The sequence below is a fragment of the Lithobates pipiens genome, unplaced genomic scaffold (genome assembly GCF_037356315.1).
Source record: "Lithobates pipiens isolate NorthernLeopardFrog02 unplaced genomic scaffold, aLitPip1_a1.2 Scaffold_13, whole genome shotgun sequence".
Classification (NCBI taxonomy): domain Eukaryota; kingdom Metazoa; phylum Chordata; class Amphibia; order Anura; family Ranidae; genus Lithobates; species Lithobates pipiens.
This window is the reverse complement of record NW_027507718.1, coordinates 39,619,042-39,638,437: the sequence shown is the minus strand read 5'-3', so window position 1 is coordinate 39,638,437 and position 19,396 is coordinate 39,619,042. Positions and strand designations below refer to the sequence as shown.

Here is a 19,396-nt window from a genome sequence, read left to right as displayed (position 1 = left end):
CGAGTAAGTATAACATGTTTGTTATTTTTAAACGAAAAGAAACCAAGACTTTAATATAACTTTAAAGTGGTTGAACAAATTAAAACGGACAGCTCAGAAGGAAATGCTGCACTAACTATGTGATATTAGTACAACAATCTCCCCTTCTGTGCTATTGTGTTCTGACAGGGGGGACTGCCCTCCTGCCATAAAACTTTGGTCAGCGCTCTCAGCCATTGGCTAAGAGTGCCGATCGAGAGCTGTTCAGCAGACCTTTTTCAATCATGCCCCTTTCGACAGTTTGGCCAGCTTCTGTTGGGCCGGCTGCAGTACACATGAGCCGATTGTTGTCCCGGTTTCTATTGAACTGATCGATGCTGCCAGACATTCAGCCCTTGTGTATTAGGCTTTAGGCTTTGACAATAAAACCTGGATGCGGATTGGTTTTTATGCAGAGCTGCATCAGATTTTGCATGCTCCAGTTTTAGTACATCCCCCGTAAGGGCCTCATTGTGCCTCATTCCTCTGCTATCAGCATGAATCGCTTCTGACAAGTTTTCCTGACACAAAGATAGAAACTGTGATAGGGAAGCGATCAGCAGCTGATTGACAGCCACGCCTCTATTCCTGTGTGCTGTGTAAAGGGGGGTGGGGGTGTCCCTTCCCTCCCATCCCTGCCAATCAACTCTCAGAGCTCTCCTCACTGAGCTCTGCAGAGTGTAACTTCATCTCTATGCCCCCTTTTTCCAACAGCTCAGACAAGCTTAATATATTCTGCACTTTGAATAGATGTAGAGAAGAGAAAGTGAAGATAGACAGGTACAACTTATGTAGGAGGATTTGTTTAATCTATGTGTATTGCCTGAGGCTAGTCTCTTCACTGGGTATATGTAAAGGTTTACAACCACTTTAAGCATGGAAAGGAGAAAGTTTGGTCACACACAAATGCTAAAATTCATATTAGTATTTACCTCCTTGCCAGTTAGAAACATGGACAGAAGATAAAGGGAGGGGTTTGTTTCTGAAATGATATTGACTTTGTGTAGCCATTTTACAACTGGTGGGATATGTTTTCAAAAGGCATATGCTTCTATGCATAGATTTGGAAAGGATGGCAAAAACTTGCAGCTTGAAAATATAAATATGATCCAGGGAACAAGGATCATGCTATGAAAAGGAAGGACCATTATTGGTGTAGACTTTCTAATAGATAGTCTTCATATGCATCTCATCATAACTGGTCATAACTGAGCTGTGGGTATACACAGTTTTTTTTTTTTCAGGAGTACAATTCCTTACGTTAATGTTGTAGGAACTTCTGATCCAAGAAGCACTGTACTCTTTGTACTGTTAGGATATACTAATCCTGCATTACAGTAATTGGTGCCACTTGGCAGTGTACCATTAACACTTCTAGCCAAATAAATGGGCATGCTAAAATTGGCATGATGTAGAAGAACTGTTTGCTAAGACTATTGGAGTTTATTTAGGATCTGAGCAGACTTTAGCTCCAGATGTTCTGCTTCAACATACACAGTGTTAATTGACATAGTTTGTTGTCATAGATGAAGTCATGTTAAATAACTTAGGTATACATAAGGTGAAAGGTTCTGGGCTTCCTTTAGGTGGTAAGTGTTTAGTGCAGCTGCAAATCTCAACAATGGCAGAATGTTCTGGATTGTGAACCAGCCACATCTTGTTTGAGATAGTTCTTTTATCAGTATTGATCTACTCTAAATGTGTTAGATATGCAATGGAAGAAATGCAATAGCATATTTGAGAAAGGGCTGAACTAGAGAATATGAGCTCCAAGTAACCTTATTTTCAACTAAGACTTTACTATTTAGAACTGCCTCATTGAAAGCAAATGTCTGTGTTTCCTTCAAAAAAACAAAACAAAAAAAAGCTGTAATAAGCTGTAATAATTACATTAAGTTGGGTAAAATAGATCAAAAATCAGTTTACTAAAAATAATTTGCCCAAAAACTTAAAGAGCTCATGTCACTTCTTCATAAATCTAGAAAGAGAAGTTTTTTTGGGGGAATACAGAAACCATCAGTTATGCTCCAGTGGCAAACTTTGAATCTAGAACCAGTTTTCTAAAGTATTAAAAAACGAACGTGTCTACACCTGTTTAGGCTTGATTGTAGTTCAAGATAAACCACATTGCATGAAGTTCAGAACAATGGAAAACTACAATCTTTAAAATAAACTTCCAGGTTTTTGGGAAAAACACACCTTCCTCCAATTCAGCTTTACAATTCAAACTGTATTGCAATAACGTACTTGCTACTGTCTGTAAATACTGAGATTACTTTGAAAATTAGTGCTATGTGCAAGTTTATTATTATTATTATATAGGATTTATATAGCGCCAACAGTTTACGCAGTGCTTTACAATATAAAAGGAGACAATACAGTTATAATACAATAAAATACAAGAGGATTAAGAGGGCCCTGCTCAGAACAGCTTACAATATAATAAAGGTTCTGCGTTTCCTGGACTCACGTGTTGTAAAAAAAATTCTGAAACTGCTAAACAACTAAATATGAAAATATCATTAGACCAGACAATAATTCTGAGTTATTCAATTAAATTTAGCTATCTGTCTGGGAGAGGCAGTGAACCAACTGAAGAACCAAGGGGGTAAGGTTTTAGGGAAACGTGCTCTATAAGCTTAAAATGGTATTTAACTCAAAAGCAAATATTTATTTTATTGCAGCTTACCAGTTCTTAGATGTGGTGGCTGTATTCGTTTCCTTTTTCAAGCTTTCTTTCCTTTATTTTCATCTGATTATTTGGCCAGTAAGTCTGTTGTTTTTCCGCAGAACAAGCTCTCCAGCAAATGTAAAAGTTAAAGTAGAACTATAGGCAAAACTTTTTTTTTTTTCATTTTTGATATGTTTTTTTCACCATCTGTGTTCCATTGCAAAAATTGAGAAAAAAGTTGGGACTTTACAAGTGCCGAAACCTCCTCCATACAAAATGTATTAATTTAAAAGCTACATTCTATTGCACAATTCATTAAATTGTCTAATGTTTGATGATAGGTACCCCTTAAAAATGTAAGAGATCATCACAACTCACATCACATCACAGAGATCATCACAACTCATTAGAGTACCCCCCCCCCCCCCCCCCCCGAAGGTAGTAATTTCTCCTCAAGAAAGTGTATAATGGGACCCATATAAAATATTTGATCACACTATATATGCACAGAACACATTATTTTGTCACATTAGGGAGGAACAACACAACCCAGCGTGTTTCTCCTTGTCGGCTTCTTCAGAGGCTTGGAGGGGGAATGATAGAATAAAGTTGCTGAAAATGCAAGGAATATAGATACACATAACATACATCCAAAATACATATATTCATCACATATTTGTTTGTATATAAAATATTCATTTGTATTTGTTTGTATCAAACGAATATGTTATGGATATATGTATTTTGGGGGGGGGGGGCTTGGTAGTCTAATGAGTTGTGATAATCGTTTATTTTTTTAAACGGTGTCTGTCATCAATCAATTAGACACATTTTTAATGAATTGTGCAATAAAATGTACCTTTTAAATTAATAATTGCATATGGAGGATCATTCTGAGAAGAGGTTTCGGCACTTGTAAATTCCCAACTTTTTTCTAATTTCAGATGGCTATATTTTGGGGATATGATGCATATTTTTCAAGTGAGCTTAGGTCTTTGTTGACAATTTGTGTCCCATTGTGAAGATTTCCCTTTACTTCCTGTCCCATGGTCAAACAGGAATTGAGAGGAAATTCCTGCAGTCTAAGGGAAATCCTTGGGGACCCCTAGGTCACCAGAACTAGTGTCCTAAACTGAATAGAAAAGTTTTGCCTTTAGTTATACTTTAAGAGTATTGAGACAAACCATTTACCACTGACAAGGGTGCCTACAATGAACATATTTTTTTTATGTATGTCAAATCTTTATTTTAAAAGGAAAAAAAAACAGTTGCTGTAACTGCTTGTGTAATTGCAATGTAAGCTGGAGTTTGGCTTCAGTTTGTTAGCATATTTGAATCTGCTAGTGCACCTAACACTCCCCTCCCTGTAGACTGACAATGCTGCTGTCCAAAGGTGCCCCCTGTGCTCCTTCCAAAGCGGGGAGACTCTAATGCCCTGTACGGTTCGGAAATTCAGATGGAAAAGGTCCGATCGGATTATATTGTCGGAAAATCCGATCGTGTGTGGGCTCTATCGGACTTTTTCTGTCGGAAAAAATTTGAGAGCAGGATCTCAAATTTTCAGACAAAAAAATCCTATCTGACTTTTTCTGATCGTTTGCAGAGAATTCCGATTGGACAAAGTGCCACACATGCTCAGATCAAATTACGAGACCAAAGCTATTGGTTACCAGCCTGAACGTAGTCCCGTTGTTACAAGCAAATGTCATCACGTTCCGAACGATCGGATTTTCTGCCAACTTTGTCCGACCGCGTGTATGCAACACCAGTTTCAGACAAAATCCGTCTGAAAAAATCTGACGGATTTTGTGGTCGGAATGTCCGACCGTGTGTACAAGGCATAATACAGGATGTGTGTTACTGGCCAGATCGCTAGGTGAAAACAGAGGGAAAAAAGCCTTAAAAAGTATACAAATGCATCCACCACATCTAATGATTGGTAAGCTGCAATATATAAAATTTTTGGTTTGGGGTTTAATACCACCTTAAAGCTGAGACCAAAGCTATTGGTTACCAGCCTGAACGTAGTCCTGTTGTTGTTACGAACAAATGTCATCACGTTCCGAACGAGCGGATTTTCCGCCAACTTTGTCCGACCGCGTGTATGCAACACCAGTTTCAGACAAAATCCGTCGGAAAAAATCAGTCGGATTTTGTGGTCGGAATGTCCGACCGTGTGTACAAGGTATAATACAGGATGTGTGTTACTGGCCAGATTGCTAGGTGAAAACAGAGGGAAAAAAGCCTTAAAAAGTATACTAATGCATCCACCACATCTAATGATTGGTAAGCTGCAATATATTACATTTTTGGTTTGGGGTTTAATACCACCTTAAAGCTGAAGTTTAGCTGTCCTCTCCTTGTCTCTGAACCTCCAGTGCTTTAATGGTTAACAGCTTTGGGTCTTCAGGCTTAACAGCAGTACAGATGATCCGGGAAGATGGCGGCACGGGGCGCACCCCTCATTTCTCCGCTTCCATTCAGAAAAGTTCTTTCATTGATTACACTGCTTGTACATGATCTGTGAATAGGAGAGAGTCTAATCAGTCACAGGATCATCTTACCCATTCTCAAATCATGTTACAAGCAGTATTACCTTGTTCAGAGACATAAAGAGGACAGGCATCTCTGTAGTGAAGATTTCTCCAGGATCCAGCTGTCTGCACAACGTGGGTCATACGTCATTACAGGTAAGTGAGGTGACTAAAGCTGTAGGGATTTTTTTAGCTAAACGCCAGCTTTTATACTATTACAATAGAGAAATTTGAGTTTTCGGCTAAAATAAAAATCATGGCTGGTTACAGAATAAAATGAAAATATAGTTTAAAATTAAATCACAAATGACCGTGTGGCAACTATACAGAACATGGAATAGCACTTTGGAACACAATTTTGCTCACTATTCTATGCTTTGCGTTAAAGCGACTGTATCCTTCTCATGAGCATTTTTACCTACAGGTAAGCCTATAATAAGGCTTACCTGTAGGTAAAATGAATATCACCTAAACCTGTATGGTTTAAGAGATATTCACCTTGCATGCAGCAGCTGATGTCAGCGGTGCATGCACTCTGAAGGTATGCTGCCGGAAAATCAGAGCTCCTGGCCGGAACAGAGGACTCCCGCGCATGTGCGATAGTGACATCATCGTGGCTCCGGCCACTCACAGCGCCTGAGCCGCAAACCCAGAAGAAACACAGAGGAAACATGTCAGCTCCATCTGCGGTGACCGGGAGGCAGTATGGGGGCTTCATTCTAAGGTAAGCATTTCATAATGAGCTAGTATGCGATGCATACTAGCTCATTATGACTTTGCCTTACATGTTTTTTTTTTTTTTGGTCGGGCATACAACAGCTTTAAAGTGATTGTAAACCCTTACATATACCAGTGATTGGCCTCAGGTGATACACAAAGATGAAACATATCCTCCTACAGGTTGTATCTGTTTATCTGCAGCATTCTTTCCTCTATAGATGACAATGCTCTGGATTGAGACAAGACACACTATACAAGAAGGAGCTTTGTTCATATTTAATGTCAGAGGTTTACAACCACTTTAAAAATGAATATGCCTTAAGGCATGCTGCGTGAACAAAATCTCTCATACATTTTCCCTGTAGGTCTTGGCAAGTTGGAGTGTTCATGATGGCCTTTTTGGCTGTTTGTTGGAGTAAGGAATAGCAGATTTCTTTTATAAGGCAAGCAAGCTAAGTCATGTAGAGCAAAACCTAGGAGATATGTGCAGTGGCTGTAAAACTACACTTAACTCATGGCAATTCATGAACTTCTTCACAAAATGTTTGTTATTTAATTACTTCAATACAGGACACTTCCTGCCCAGGCCAATTTTCAGCTTTCATTGCTGTTGCTGTTTAAAAATGACAATTGTCCGGTCATGCTACACTGTGCCCAAACAGAATTTTCATCATTTTGTTCTCACAAATAGAGCTTTCTTTTAGTGGTATTTGATCACCTCTGTGTTTTTTATTTTTTGCTAAAAAAAAAAATTAGAAAAAAAAAGTTTTTCTTTTGTTTCTGTTATAAAATTTTGTAAATAATGAAGTTTTCTCTTTCACTAATGGGCACTGATAAGGTGGCACTGACGATGGTCACTGATAGGCGACACTGATGCGCACGGAAAGGCTGCACTGCTTTGTACTTATGGGTGGCACTGATAAGCGTCACTGATGGGCACTGATAGGCGTCACTGATGGGCAATGATAGGTGGCACTGATATGTGGCACTGATAGATGGCATTGGTAGGCATCACTGATGGGACTGCCAGGCATTGGGGATGGGCACTGATTGGCAGCTGCCTGGGCACTGATTGGCATTTCCTTGGTGGTCTAGGGTGGCATACCTGGTGGTCCAGTGTGGTGGCATTCCTGGTGGTCCTGACGGCATCCTGGTGGTCCTAGGTGGGCAACCGAGGGGGGGCTGCACTGATAAACAATCGGCACAGACACCCCCTGTCAAGAGAGCAGCTGTTTGGCTCTCCTCTATTCATGTCTGTCAGACGGCTCTTCCTGTTTGGACACGGCTGATCACATGGTAAAGAGCCTTCGTCAGAGGCTCTTTACCGAGATCGATGTAGCGGTGTGTCAGACTGAAACACCGCACCACCGATCGCCGCGATGCCTGCCCCCATGGGCGCGTGAGAGCGGTCGTTCTGGAGGGCCGTCAGAACGAGAGCCGCGCCGCCCAGCCGTCATATGACAGTGAACGGGCAGCAAACGGGTAAAAAACAAAAACAAAGCTTTAATACTGCTTTAATACAGCGAATGCGTTAAGTACTACTTTAAAGCAAACCTGTCCATTTGCCATAAATAGGCAAAGCAGAGGCTTGTTTTATATCAGTGTTTTTTATTATCATTGATTTACTGTTGCAGATGTGACAATCCATGACATCTTGTCAGCTGACCGTTATAATTCAATAAGAGTCAAAAACTGGAGGTTTTTTAGGCACTTTGAATTATATGAAAGATGTAAAATGAAACCCGCTCAGTTATTACGATTCATTTCTGACTTATGCATTTACTCTACTAGGCGACCTTGCAGCTTTAAGGAAATGTTTTGCTTATGTTTAAAGTATACCATAGCAAAATGTAATATTTTAAGCAAACAGCAGAGTATTATGTGCCCTGGAGCTGAGCAAAACAGAAAAGCTTTGACAGATGGAAATCAGATATTGTTTTTTTCTGCAGTATTAAGTGGTGCCTGTTTCTGTCAATCATCAATCATAGTAGTGAAGGCACGTAAATCAGATTGAACTCGTAATCCTTATTTTCAAAGGGGCCATTTATCAGTGTTATTGTGGGACACACCACAAGGGTGACTCTATAGCTGAAAGCAGGAAACTATCATGGTTTGGGGTTAATTTTATTTTATTTATACATTTTTTAAACTGATGATTTATATCAGTTTGCTTTTTTATGCCATTTTTATAACCATTACCGGTTTAACTTTAAACTAAACTGTAACATTTATCATAAATAAGCCATGTATTTTCATCCTGGATGTGAAAGAAAGGTCATCTAATCAATTTGTTATGCGCCTTTAAAAAAAAACAAAAAAAAACTCTTTCAGTGTGGGGTTTTGTGTGTAAAATTAAAAACTTGAAAATGATATGGATATTTTAAACATTAAAAATATATTAGCTATGCTTTTTAAAAGAAAAAAAATGAGGTTGTCGCTTTGAAGTAAACTTGTCATGAGAAAAATATGGATGCTACTACTGCTGACTTCCTTCTGAAAAATATAGTTTTTTGGCCTTTATATGTACTTTCTGTACCCATAGCAAGTTTTTGTGTCACTGGCGTGGATCAAGTATGCAAATCAGAAAAGTGAGAAAAAAATTGCTTCACTACTCTGAGTAAATAATGACACGTATGGGCACGAGAAAGCCACCATGACAGTCAGACAACTAGCTCTTATGATAGTTTCCTTTAGATGATAAGAGTTGGATATACTTTTACCCTAGGTATATACATATGCGGTTCGGGAAACCTAGCGATACCTACAGTGCCTTGTGAAAGTATTCGGCCCCCTTGAACTTTTCAACCCTTTGCCACATTTCAGGCTTCAAACATAAAGATATAAAATTTTATTTTTTTGTGAAGAATCACCAACAAGTGGGACACAATTGTGAAGTGGAACGAAATCTATTGGATATTTTAAACTTTTTTAGCAAATAAAAAACTGAAAAGTGGTGTGTGCAAAATTATTCGGCCCCTTTACTTTCAGTGCAGCTAACTCACTCCAGAAGTTCAGCGAGGATCTCTGAATGATCCAATGTTGTCCTAAATGACTGATGGTGATAAATAGAATCCACCTGTGTGTAATCAAGTCTCTGTATAAATGCACCTGCTCTGTGATAGTCTCAGGGTTCTGTTGAAAGCACAGAGAGCATCATGAAGACCAAGGAACACACCAGGCAGGTCCGTAATACTGTTGTGGAGAAGTTTAAAGCCGGATTTGGATACAAAAAGATTTCCCAAGCTTTAAACATCCCAAGGAGCACTGTGCAAGCGATCATTTTGAAATGGAAGGAGTATCAGACCACTGCAAATCTACCAAGACCTAGCCGTCCCTCTAAACTTTCAGCTCAGACAAGGAGAAGACTGATCAGAGATGCAGCCCAGAGGCCCATGATCACTCTGGATGAACTGCAGAGAACTACAGCTGAGGTGGGAGAGTCTGTCCATAGGACAACAATCAGTCGTACACTGCACAAATCTGGCCTTTATGGAAGAGTGGCAAGAACTTTTTGCCCACAATACAAAACGATATGTTTGGCGTAAAAGCAACACAGCTCATCACCCTCAACACACCATTCCCACTGTCAAACATGGTGGTGGCAGCATCATGGTTTGGGCCTGCTTTTCTTCAGCAGGGACAGGGAAGATGGTTAAAATTGAGGGGAAGATGGATGCAGCCAAATACAGGACCATTCTAGATGAAAACCTGTTGGAGTCTACAAAAGACCTGAAACTGGGACGGAGATTTATCTTCCAACAAAACAATGATCCCAAACATACAGCAAAACCTACAAAGGAATGGTTCACAAATAAATGTATCCAGGTGTTAGAATGGCCAAGTCAAAGTCCAGTCCTGAATCCAATCGAGAATCTGTGGAAAGAGCTGAAAACTGCTGTTCACAAAAGCTCTCCATCCAACCTCACTGAGCTCGAGCTGTTTTGCAAGGAAGAATGGGCAAGAATTTCAGTCTCTCGATGTGCAAAACTGATAGAGACATACCCCAAGCGACTTGCAGCTGTAATCGCAGCAAAAGGTGGCTCTACAAAGTATTAGCGCAAGGGGGCCGAATAATTTAGCATGCCCCACTTTTCATTTTTTTATTAGTTAAAAAAGTTTCAAAAATCCAATAGATTTCGTTCCACTTCACAATTGTGTCCCACTTGTTGGTGATTCTTCACAAAAAATAAAAATGTTATATCTTTATGTTTGAAGCCTGAAATGTGGCAAAAGGTTGAAAAGTTCTAGGGGGCCGAATACTTTCGCAAGGCACTGTATGTGTTTTTCGCACTGCATTGCAATACAAAGTTAACAACACCCCAAACACATTGCAAATGCAGTGCGGTTTGCCACCAGATGGCATGGTACAAAACAATTATGCACTTCTTTAGTGCAATTTGAGCCCATTCAAATGAATGGTCACTAATCGCACGGCACTGGACTGCATGTGAATTGTACAGGAATGGGGTGCTGTTCCTGGGTGATTCACATACGGATTATACTGTGAACCCTGGGGCTTAAATGTAAAAATACTCCCTCCTGGCCCTCTATATCATCTTAGAGTGAAAAATACTTATTTTTAAAAACAGAAAGTGCTGCCTGGCAGTCACGCCCTGGATTATTCCTCTTTAATTGATGCAAGCACCCTGTAAACCAAGCCTGTTATTGACTCCTGTCTTTTTTTGCCAACACGAAGGTTGACAGGAATAAATGATTTAGCTAATTAACTTGGACTGCCAGGCACATATGCAAAATTAAGAGGGGGTCTGCTGCGCTTGTGTTTCTGTGGAAGCCCTTAAGGAGGAAGGGCTACATTCAAGCAGTGGTGGCCAGTGCTCTATTTTTTTTTTGAGGGGGGGTGGCAGCAAACATACCACCTGACTCCCCCCTCGTTCATTCGTTTGGTTGATTGGCAAACAAATCTCCCCCAGTCGCTCATCCTTCTACCCATCAGCCCCGCACTTACCACATCTAGCTTCCCTCTGCATCTCCTCCTTGGTGCTTCGCCCCACGCTCCCTGCCAATAAGGTCACTTCTTTTCTTGACCAATCGGGTCTCAAGACCCGCTTCCTGATTTCCGAGAGGAGAAGCAGGAAGACAATAGTGCATATTAATTCACTATTGTCACACAACGCTCTGCGCCCTGAGCCCTGAGCCCACCATTTTTTAAAGCCCCAGGTTCTAATCATGTGCTTCATTAAAAAAAAACCCATTGAAATCTATGTGTCCGTCACCCTGCATGTAGATTAGGGGCCGGGCACATAGATTACAGGGGCCACACCCTTGCACCCCTAATGAAGCAGCCACCACTGCATTCAAGCCATATTTACTCAATATATTGATTGCTATATACACTATATACAGTATAGTATGTCCCAAGTTAGGGCTTGTTTACACTTGTAGCAGCCTTCTTCTGTCCCTCTGAAATGTAATCCCTGGTGGTTGGTAGCCATCTGGGAGTCAGTATGGTGCCTCCTCACCACCTGTTTTAAACCTGAAGAGCTTGCAGGGCAGTTGCGCCATGGGCCCATTCAAAATTGGAAATATAATTTTTGCCATGGCCAAGAAGCAAAGCATCACGACTGCTGCATGTGTACAGCCCTCTCTGGCCACTGTGTATGAATGAGCCTTTAGACTAGACTCGACTAGAATCAGCTTCTAAATTCAGCTTGTTCAATTAAGCTTTGACAATAAAACATGGAAGCTGATTGGTTTTATGCCAGATTTTGCACGCTTCAGTTTTAGTAAATCTCCCTCTCAGTGTCCATTACAGTTTGAAAGTCAAAAACTCTCCCATGTGAGCTCCTGAATATGAGTATACATGGGCATGGACAAAATAAAAATACAAACATAGCTCATCAATGCATCAATATATTGTTAAGGGATAGGACAGGGTTTATGTATATAATATACAGTATCTGCATCTGTGTCTTCTTTTTTTGCTGATTAATTTATGTACTGATATTTAAAGATTTTTTCATGTATTATTTTTTATGTTAATGTATTTGCATGTTGTATTATTTTTATTGTTACTGTATTTGCATGTTTTTAATGTGAAATCTTATTTTTTTTATATGTATATATATATATATATATATATATATATATATATATCATGAATAGCTTAGGGTAAATAAGGTATTATAGCCACCAGCCGATGTTAAAAGATTCACTGCTTTATGATTCACAAATAAAGACACATTGAGACTGCAAGACAATAGGAGATGAAGTATATTGATTACTAGAGAATGTGTTATGTAGAGGAAAGTGCACTTGGCATGAAAAGTAAAGCTATGCCTGGCATGTTTTTCCAGAATTCTTGCATTCCTCTTTTAATGAAAATGCTTCCGTTTTGAGAGAGTATTTATACACTTTAATATTCTTAATATATTCAAACTGCATCCTCCGTCAGTGTTCCAGAATCCTCTTTTTGCAGAAATGCTCTAAGGTCCACTTTAGATTGTAAACATTACCATTCCACTTAATCAACATTGATTTCTATTTTTCTTTTTTACCCCTTAACAGATGTGTTTCTCTCAGGACAACCAAATGGGAACACTTTAACAACTGGGAAACCTACCTTGTACCCACATATTAGAAGAGTAGTACGACAGAAGCAAAATGAATGGAAGAACTTGCAATATGAACCACAGAGCAACTGGCACCCCTCAAGGCCCTGGAATAATCAGTGGACAGCAGATACCACCCATTAGAGTACACACAGGGACTCCATGTCCATCTTCTAACAGTGCAACCCCCAGTCCAGCTAATGGGAACCTGTACATAAAAATGCCTCTTGGAGGTGGCGTGGCACCTCAGAGCAGTGAAAGCACTATTCACTTACCTGCTATAAGTCCAAGGCGGCAAGTCATAACTAATGGGAAGCCCATTTTCCAAGTGCCACAGGCACCAAATCTGCAGCCGTCCTCATCATACAAGCCAAAGCAGCTGGAATATGGTCCACCATTTTCTGCGAGCTGTTTAAAAGGTTAGTACTAATTAAATAAATAGAATATAGAAGCAATCACAATTGTAATATAACACTTTTTTTTTAAGTTATTTAAATCTATTGAGGTTTGTTTTACTAAAACTGGAGAGTACAAAATCTGGTGCAGCTTTGCATGGTAGCCAGCTCCTAACTTCAGCTTGTTCAATTAAGCTTTGACAAAAATACCTGGAAGCTGATCGGTTTCTATGCAGAGCTGCACCAGATTTTGCACTCTAGTAAAGCAACCCCACTTTAACCACTTATGAGTCTTTCTGAGATTTGGTGTTTACAAGGTAAAAACTGTTTTTTTTTCTAGAAAATTACTTAGAACCCCTGAACATTATATATATTTTTTTTCTAACACCCTAGAGAATAAAACAGAGGGCATTGCAATACTTTCTATCATACCATATTTGCGCAGCAGTCTTACAAGCGCACTTTTTTTGGAAAAAATACACTTTTTTAATTAAAAAATAGGACAACAGTAAAGTTAGCCCAATTTCTTTTATATTGTGAAAGATAATGTTACGCCAAGTAAATTGATACCCAACATATCACGCTTAAAAATTGCGCCGCTCGTGGAATGGTGACAAACTTTTACTCTTAAAAATCTCCATAGCTGACGTTTAAAAAATTCTACAGGTTGAATGTTTAGACTTAAAGAGGAGGTCTAGGGCTAGAATTATTGCTCTCACTCTACCAATCGCGGCAATACCTTACATGTGTGGTTTGCACATGTTTTTCATATGCAGGCGCTGCTCACGTATGCGTTCGCTTCTGCACGCAAACACGGTGTGAAAAGGGTGTTTAAAAATTTTTTTTCTTATTTATTTTACCTTTTATTTAATTTTTTTATACTATTCTTTAACCACTTGCCAACCGCCGCACGACGATGTACGTCGACAGAATGGCACGGGCAGGCATAAGGGCTTACATGTACGTCCTTGCCTGCCCGCGGGTCGGGGGCCCGATCGGGCCCCCGCCCGGTGCCTGCGGCGGTCGGTATTCGTTCGGGAGCGATCCCGGACGAGGGGACGGCCATTCATTCATGGCCACCCCCTCGTGATCGCTCCCGACGAATGAAAATGTCCGGTGACATCACTTCCTCTCCTGTAATGTAAACACAGGAGAGGAAGTGATGTATTCTCTCCTCCGTGTCGGTATTTTTCGTTCCGGCACCGAGGAGAGAGCATCGGTGAGTTGCACAAGCACTACACTACACAGTAGAACATGCCAGGCACACTCACACCCCCCCTTTACCCCCCGATCACCCCCCAATTACCCCTGCCCCCCCAGTCACAGTGACACCAATTGCTTTTTTTTTTTTTTTTTTGCATTGGTGTCATTTGTGACTGTAATAACTGTTAGGGCAGTTAGGGTTAGCCCCCTTTAGTTCTAATGTGCCCCCCTAACCCCCCCAATAAAGGTTTAACCCCGTGATCACCCCCCCTCGCCAGTGTCACTAAGGCTGGGTTCACATTGCAGCGGTTTATGAGAACGAATGTGATTCGCACCGCACTGCAGTGCAAATCACATCCGATCTCTGTGCGATTCGAGTTCAGCCATACAGATAGTATGGCTGAATTCGTGTCGCACCCGCCGCACCCGCCGCAAATTCGCACGGGACCCTTTTTTTGGCCCGCAGCAGAATCGGATCGCATGGGTGTTCACACCATGCGATCCGAGTTTGCAGATCGCACTGCGATATGCGAACTGATCTGGGGGTGTCATTAACATTTCACTGACACTCCCAGCAGTTCGCATAGGGCAGTGTGAACTGCCGCCGGGAGGCATGCGATGCGGGAACCCGCCGCGGATTCATGGCGTTCCCGCATCGCTCCAGTGTGAACCCAGCCTAATAAGCGATCATTTTTCTGATCGCTGTATTAGTGTCACAGGTGACGCTAGTTAGGCAGGTAGGTATTTAGGTTCGCCGCAGCTTTTTATAGTGCCAGGGACCCCCATATACTACCGCATAAAGCCCCCTGATTTCCCCCTAGTTAACCCTTTCACCAGTGATCACCATATAACTGTTACAGGTGACGCTGGTTGGTTAGTTATTTTTTTATAGTTTCAGGGCACCCGCCATTTATTACCTAATAAAGGTTTAACCCCCTGATCACCCGGCGGGTGTCATTTGTGACTGTAATAACTGTTAGGGCAGTTAGGGTTAGCCCCCTTTAGTTCTAAGGTACCCCCCTAACCCCCCCAATAAAGGTTTAACCCCCGTGATCACCCCCGTCGCCAGTGTCACTAAGGCTGGGTTCACATTGCAGCGCTTTATGAGAACGGATGTGATTCGCACCGCACTGCAGTGCAAATCACATCCGATCTCTGTGCGATTCGAGTTCAGCCATACAGATAGTATGGCTGAATTTGTGTCGCACCCGCCGCAAACTCGCACGGGACCCTTTTTTTGGTCCGCAGCAGAATCGGATCGCATGGGTGTTCACACCATGCGATCCGAGTTTGCAGATCGCACTGCGATATGCGAACTGATCTGGGGGTGTCATTAACATTTCACTGACACTCCCAGCAGTTCGCATAGGGCAGTGTCAACTGCCGCCGGGAGGCATGTGATGACGCATTCGTGGCGTTCCCACATCGCTCCAGTGTGAACCCAGCCTAATAAGCGATCGTTTTTCTGATCACTGTATTAGTGTCACAGGTGACGCTAGTTAGGCAGGTAGGTATTTAGGTTCGCCACAGCTTTTTATAGCGCCAGGGACCCCCATATACTACCGCATAAAGCCCCCTGATTGCCCCCTAGTTAACCCTTTCACCAGTGATCACCATATAACTGTTACAGGTGACGCTGGTTGGTTAGTTATTTTTTTTATAGTTTCAGGGCACCCGCCATTTATTACCTAGTCTCACTAGTGTACCCCTAAATTTAGGGGTGTCTACTTTCCAAAATGGGGTCATTTGGGGGGGGGGTTTGTGCCATCTTGGCATTTTATGGCCTTCAAAACTGTAACGCCCTTAGAAAGCCTGAAGGCGGTGCTTGGTTTTCGGGGCCCCGTACGCGGCTAGGCTCCCAAAAAGTCCCACATATGTGGTATCCCCGTACTCAGGAGAAGCAGCAGAATTTATTTTGGGGTGTCATTTCACATATGCCCATGGCATGCGTGAGCAATATATCATTTAGTGACAACTTTGTGAAAAAAAAAAAAAAAGTTTGTAATTTTCCCGCAACTTGTGGCAAAATATAAAATATTCCATGGACTCAACATGCCTCTCAGCAAATAGCTTGGGGTGTCTACTTTCTAAAATGGGGTCATTTGTGGGGGTTTTGTGCCATCTTGGCATTTTATGGCCTTCAAAACTGTAATAGGTAGTGAGGAGTGAAGTCAAATATTTACGCCCTTAGAAAACCTGAAGGCGGTTCTTGGTTTTCGGGGCCCCGTACGTGGCTAGGCTCCCAAAAAGTCCCACATATGTGGTATCCCCGTACTCAGGAGAAGCAGCAGAATTTATTTTGGGGTGTCATTTCACATATGCCCATAGCATGTGTGAGCAATATATCATTTAGTGACAACTTTGTGAAAAAAAAATAAAAAAAAATTAAAGTTTGTAATTTTCCCGCAACTTGTGGCAAAATATAAAATATTCCATAGACTCAAAATGCCTCTCAGCAAATAGCTTGGGGTGTCTACTTTCTAAAATGGGGTCATTTGTGGGGGTTTTGTGCCATCTTGGCATTTTATGGCCTTCAAAACTGTAATAGGTAGTGAGAAGTGAAATCAAAAATTTACACCCTTAGAAAGCCTGAAGGCGGTGCTTGGTTTTCGGGGCCCCGTACGCGGCTAGGCTCCCAAAAAGTCCCACCATATGTGGTATCCCCGTACTCAGGAGAAGCAGCAGAATTTATTTTGGGGTGTCATTTCACATATGCCCATAGCATGTGTGAGCAATATATCATTTAGTGACAACTTTGTGTAAAAAAAAAAAAAAAATTATTTTTTGTCATTATTCAATCGCTTGAGGCAAAAAAATAAAATATTCAATGGGCTCAACATGCCACTTATCAATTTCCTTAGGGGGTCTACTTTCCAAAATGGGGTCATTTGGGGGGGTTTTGTACTGCCCTGCCATTTTAGCACCTCAAGAAATGAGATAGGCAGTCGTAAACTAAAAGCTGCGTAAATTCCAGAAAACGTACCTTAGTTTGTAGATGTGACAACTTTTGCGCAAACCAATAAATATACAATTATTGCCTTTTTTTTTACCAAAGACATGTGGCTGAATACATTTTGGCCTAAATGTATGACTAAAATTGAGTTTATTGGATTTTTCTAATAACAAAAAGTAGAAAATATCATTTTTTTTTCAAAATTTGCGGTCTTTTTACGTTTATATCGCAAAAAATAAAAATCGCAGAGGCAATCAAATACCATCAAAAGAAAGCTCTATTTGTGGGAAGAAAAGGACGCAAATTTTGTTTGGGTACAACATTGCATGACCGCGCAATTACCAGTTAAAGCAGCGCAGTGCCAAATTGTAAAAAGACCTCTGGTCATTTACCAGCAAAATGGTCCGGTCTGAAAGTGGTTAAAAAAAAAAAAAAAAGAGTCACATTTATTTATATTACAAGGAATGTAAACTCCCCTCTTAAATATGAACCTCTTAAATATGAGATCTGGGGTCAAAAAGACCTCAGATCTCATATTTACACTAAAATGCAATAAAAAGTATTTTTTTATATCATTTGGAAAAAAAGAAAAAGAAAAAGTCGCTTTAAGAGCTATGGGCGGAAGTGATGTTTTGATGTCGCTTCTGCCCTGCAGTGGTATGGAGACGGTGGGAGCAATCTTCCCCTCACTCGTCTCTATGCCAAGCCAGGGACAGGACACGATCGCCTCCTCCACTGCCGGCGGCTCCAGTAAGCGTGGGGGACCTCTCTCTCGCCGCCGATAAAAGTGATCTCACGGTGAATCCATCGCAGAGACTGCTTTTATCTTGAAGCGGACCACCCTCTGAAGAAGAGGATATAGGAGTTATGGTAGCTAGCTGCTACCATAACAACGGTATTCCTCTTCAAAGTAGCAATGTAAAATGACTGTGGGCAGTCCGGATGTGGTTTAAAAGTAGAACACTATTTTTGGACGGTTCAGTAAAACTTGATTTATTCCATTTATATTCATTTGTATTTATATGTTTTTTTGTTTTTTTTTACTTTTATGGGAAATAAAACAGCCCCAACCCTCCCCCCTCCACACACACACTCACCCAAATCACTTAAGCCGTGTACACACGGGTCGGATGTCAGGAGATATCGCGTGGTTGAAAAATGGCCAACTTACATACACACTTAAACAGGGTGTGTATGCCACCTTGTTTGACAGAAGCCAGCTGTTTGGCCAGCTTCTGTCAGACGAACATGCTGGAAAACTAGCAGCCAACAGACTCCCGATCAGCGCTCTCTGCCAATGGCCAGTGTTCTGGCGGGGGGGGGGGGGGCTGATTATTGATCCTATTATTATATTATTATACAGGATTTATATAGTTCCAACAGTTTACATAGCGCTTTACAACTTGACTAACTGACTACCTATGCAAAGTTAGTATAGCGGCTCCAACCGGAGCTGACAGTTTATTTTTGTTCAACCCGGTGGGTTGAAGGAAAAAAACTCATAGTGTGTACCATTTTGTAGCTGAGTCAGAACACGGTATAAACATTTTACCAAAGTTAGCATTTTTGTTATTTAGTGTTATTTCATATAAATGGCATTATATGTTTACATTCCTTATATGTGAGATTCAACAACCCACTTTATGCTTTCTACTTTTCACTGCTTTGCCACATTAGCTACTGGCATTTACTACTCAAGCAGTTAAATAGTCAGCTCTAAATGGAAGTTAACTCAACTACCTGATCATCCATATTAATAAAGACATTGATAGCGAGCATCCCTGGAGCTTTTGATTGTCACATGAGAACAACAGAGCTATAAGGCTCCATGCACACAGGACATTCAAAAAAGTCTTTGTGGATGTCGGATTACTGGCAGGAAGGCACTGCTTTAAAAACGTGCTTTTAACAGAGTTTTTAAAATGTTTTTTTAATGCGTGTTTTCCAGTGTCAGCATTTTTGGGCATTTTCTTTAAATTACACCCAGCTTACATTCAACGCTGCAATGTAAAAAATGCTGAACACTGACAAAAGCACATTTATGAGCGTTTATGTGCCTTTATGCAAGATTTTCAGGGTTCAGCGTTTTTTATGGTCAGAAGAACTGCTCTTGAACATGATTTTAGGGCATTCAGGCAACAGCCCATAAACTGCCCTGCTGATAAAGTTCAAAAAAACTTCCATGTGTGCATGGACACATAGGATAGCATAGAGGAGAGTTTAAGGGCTGTTAAAAAAAACGCCAAAACTTCCAAAAATGTCAGTTTATCAGCTTCAGTGTGCATGAGGCCTTAGGAGCCAGTGGTTCCCAGTAACCTCCAGTGGATGCTGCA

The 19,396-nt window shown here is 41.0% G+C and overlaps 1 protein-coding gene across 1 annotated transcript in view; it reads left to right on the top strand.

Annotated features, from left to right (window-relative positions):
* Nucleotides 1-19,396, top strand: part of GLIS3 (GLIS family zinc finger 3) — a 535,482-nt gene that overhangs the window by 62,115 nt on the left and 453,971 nt on the right. The window contains exon 2 of the mRNA XM_077475027.1: nucleotides 12,469-12,931. Coding sequence (XP_077331153.1) covers nucleotides 12,565-12,931 — 367 coding nt within the window. The 5' untranslated portion in view covers nucleotides 12,469-12,564. The remainder of the gene's footprint in view (nucleotides 1-12,468; nucleotides 12,932-19,396) is intronic.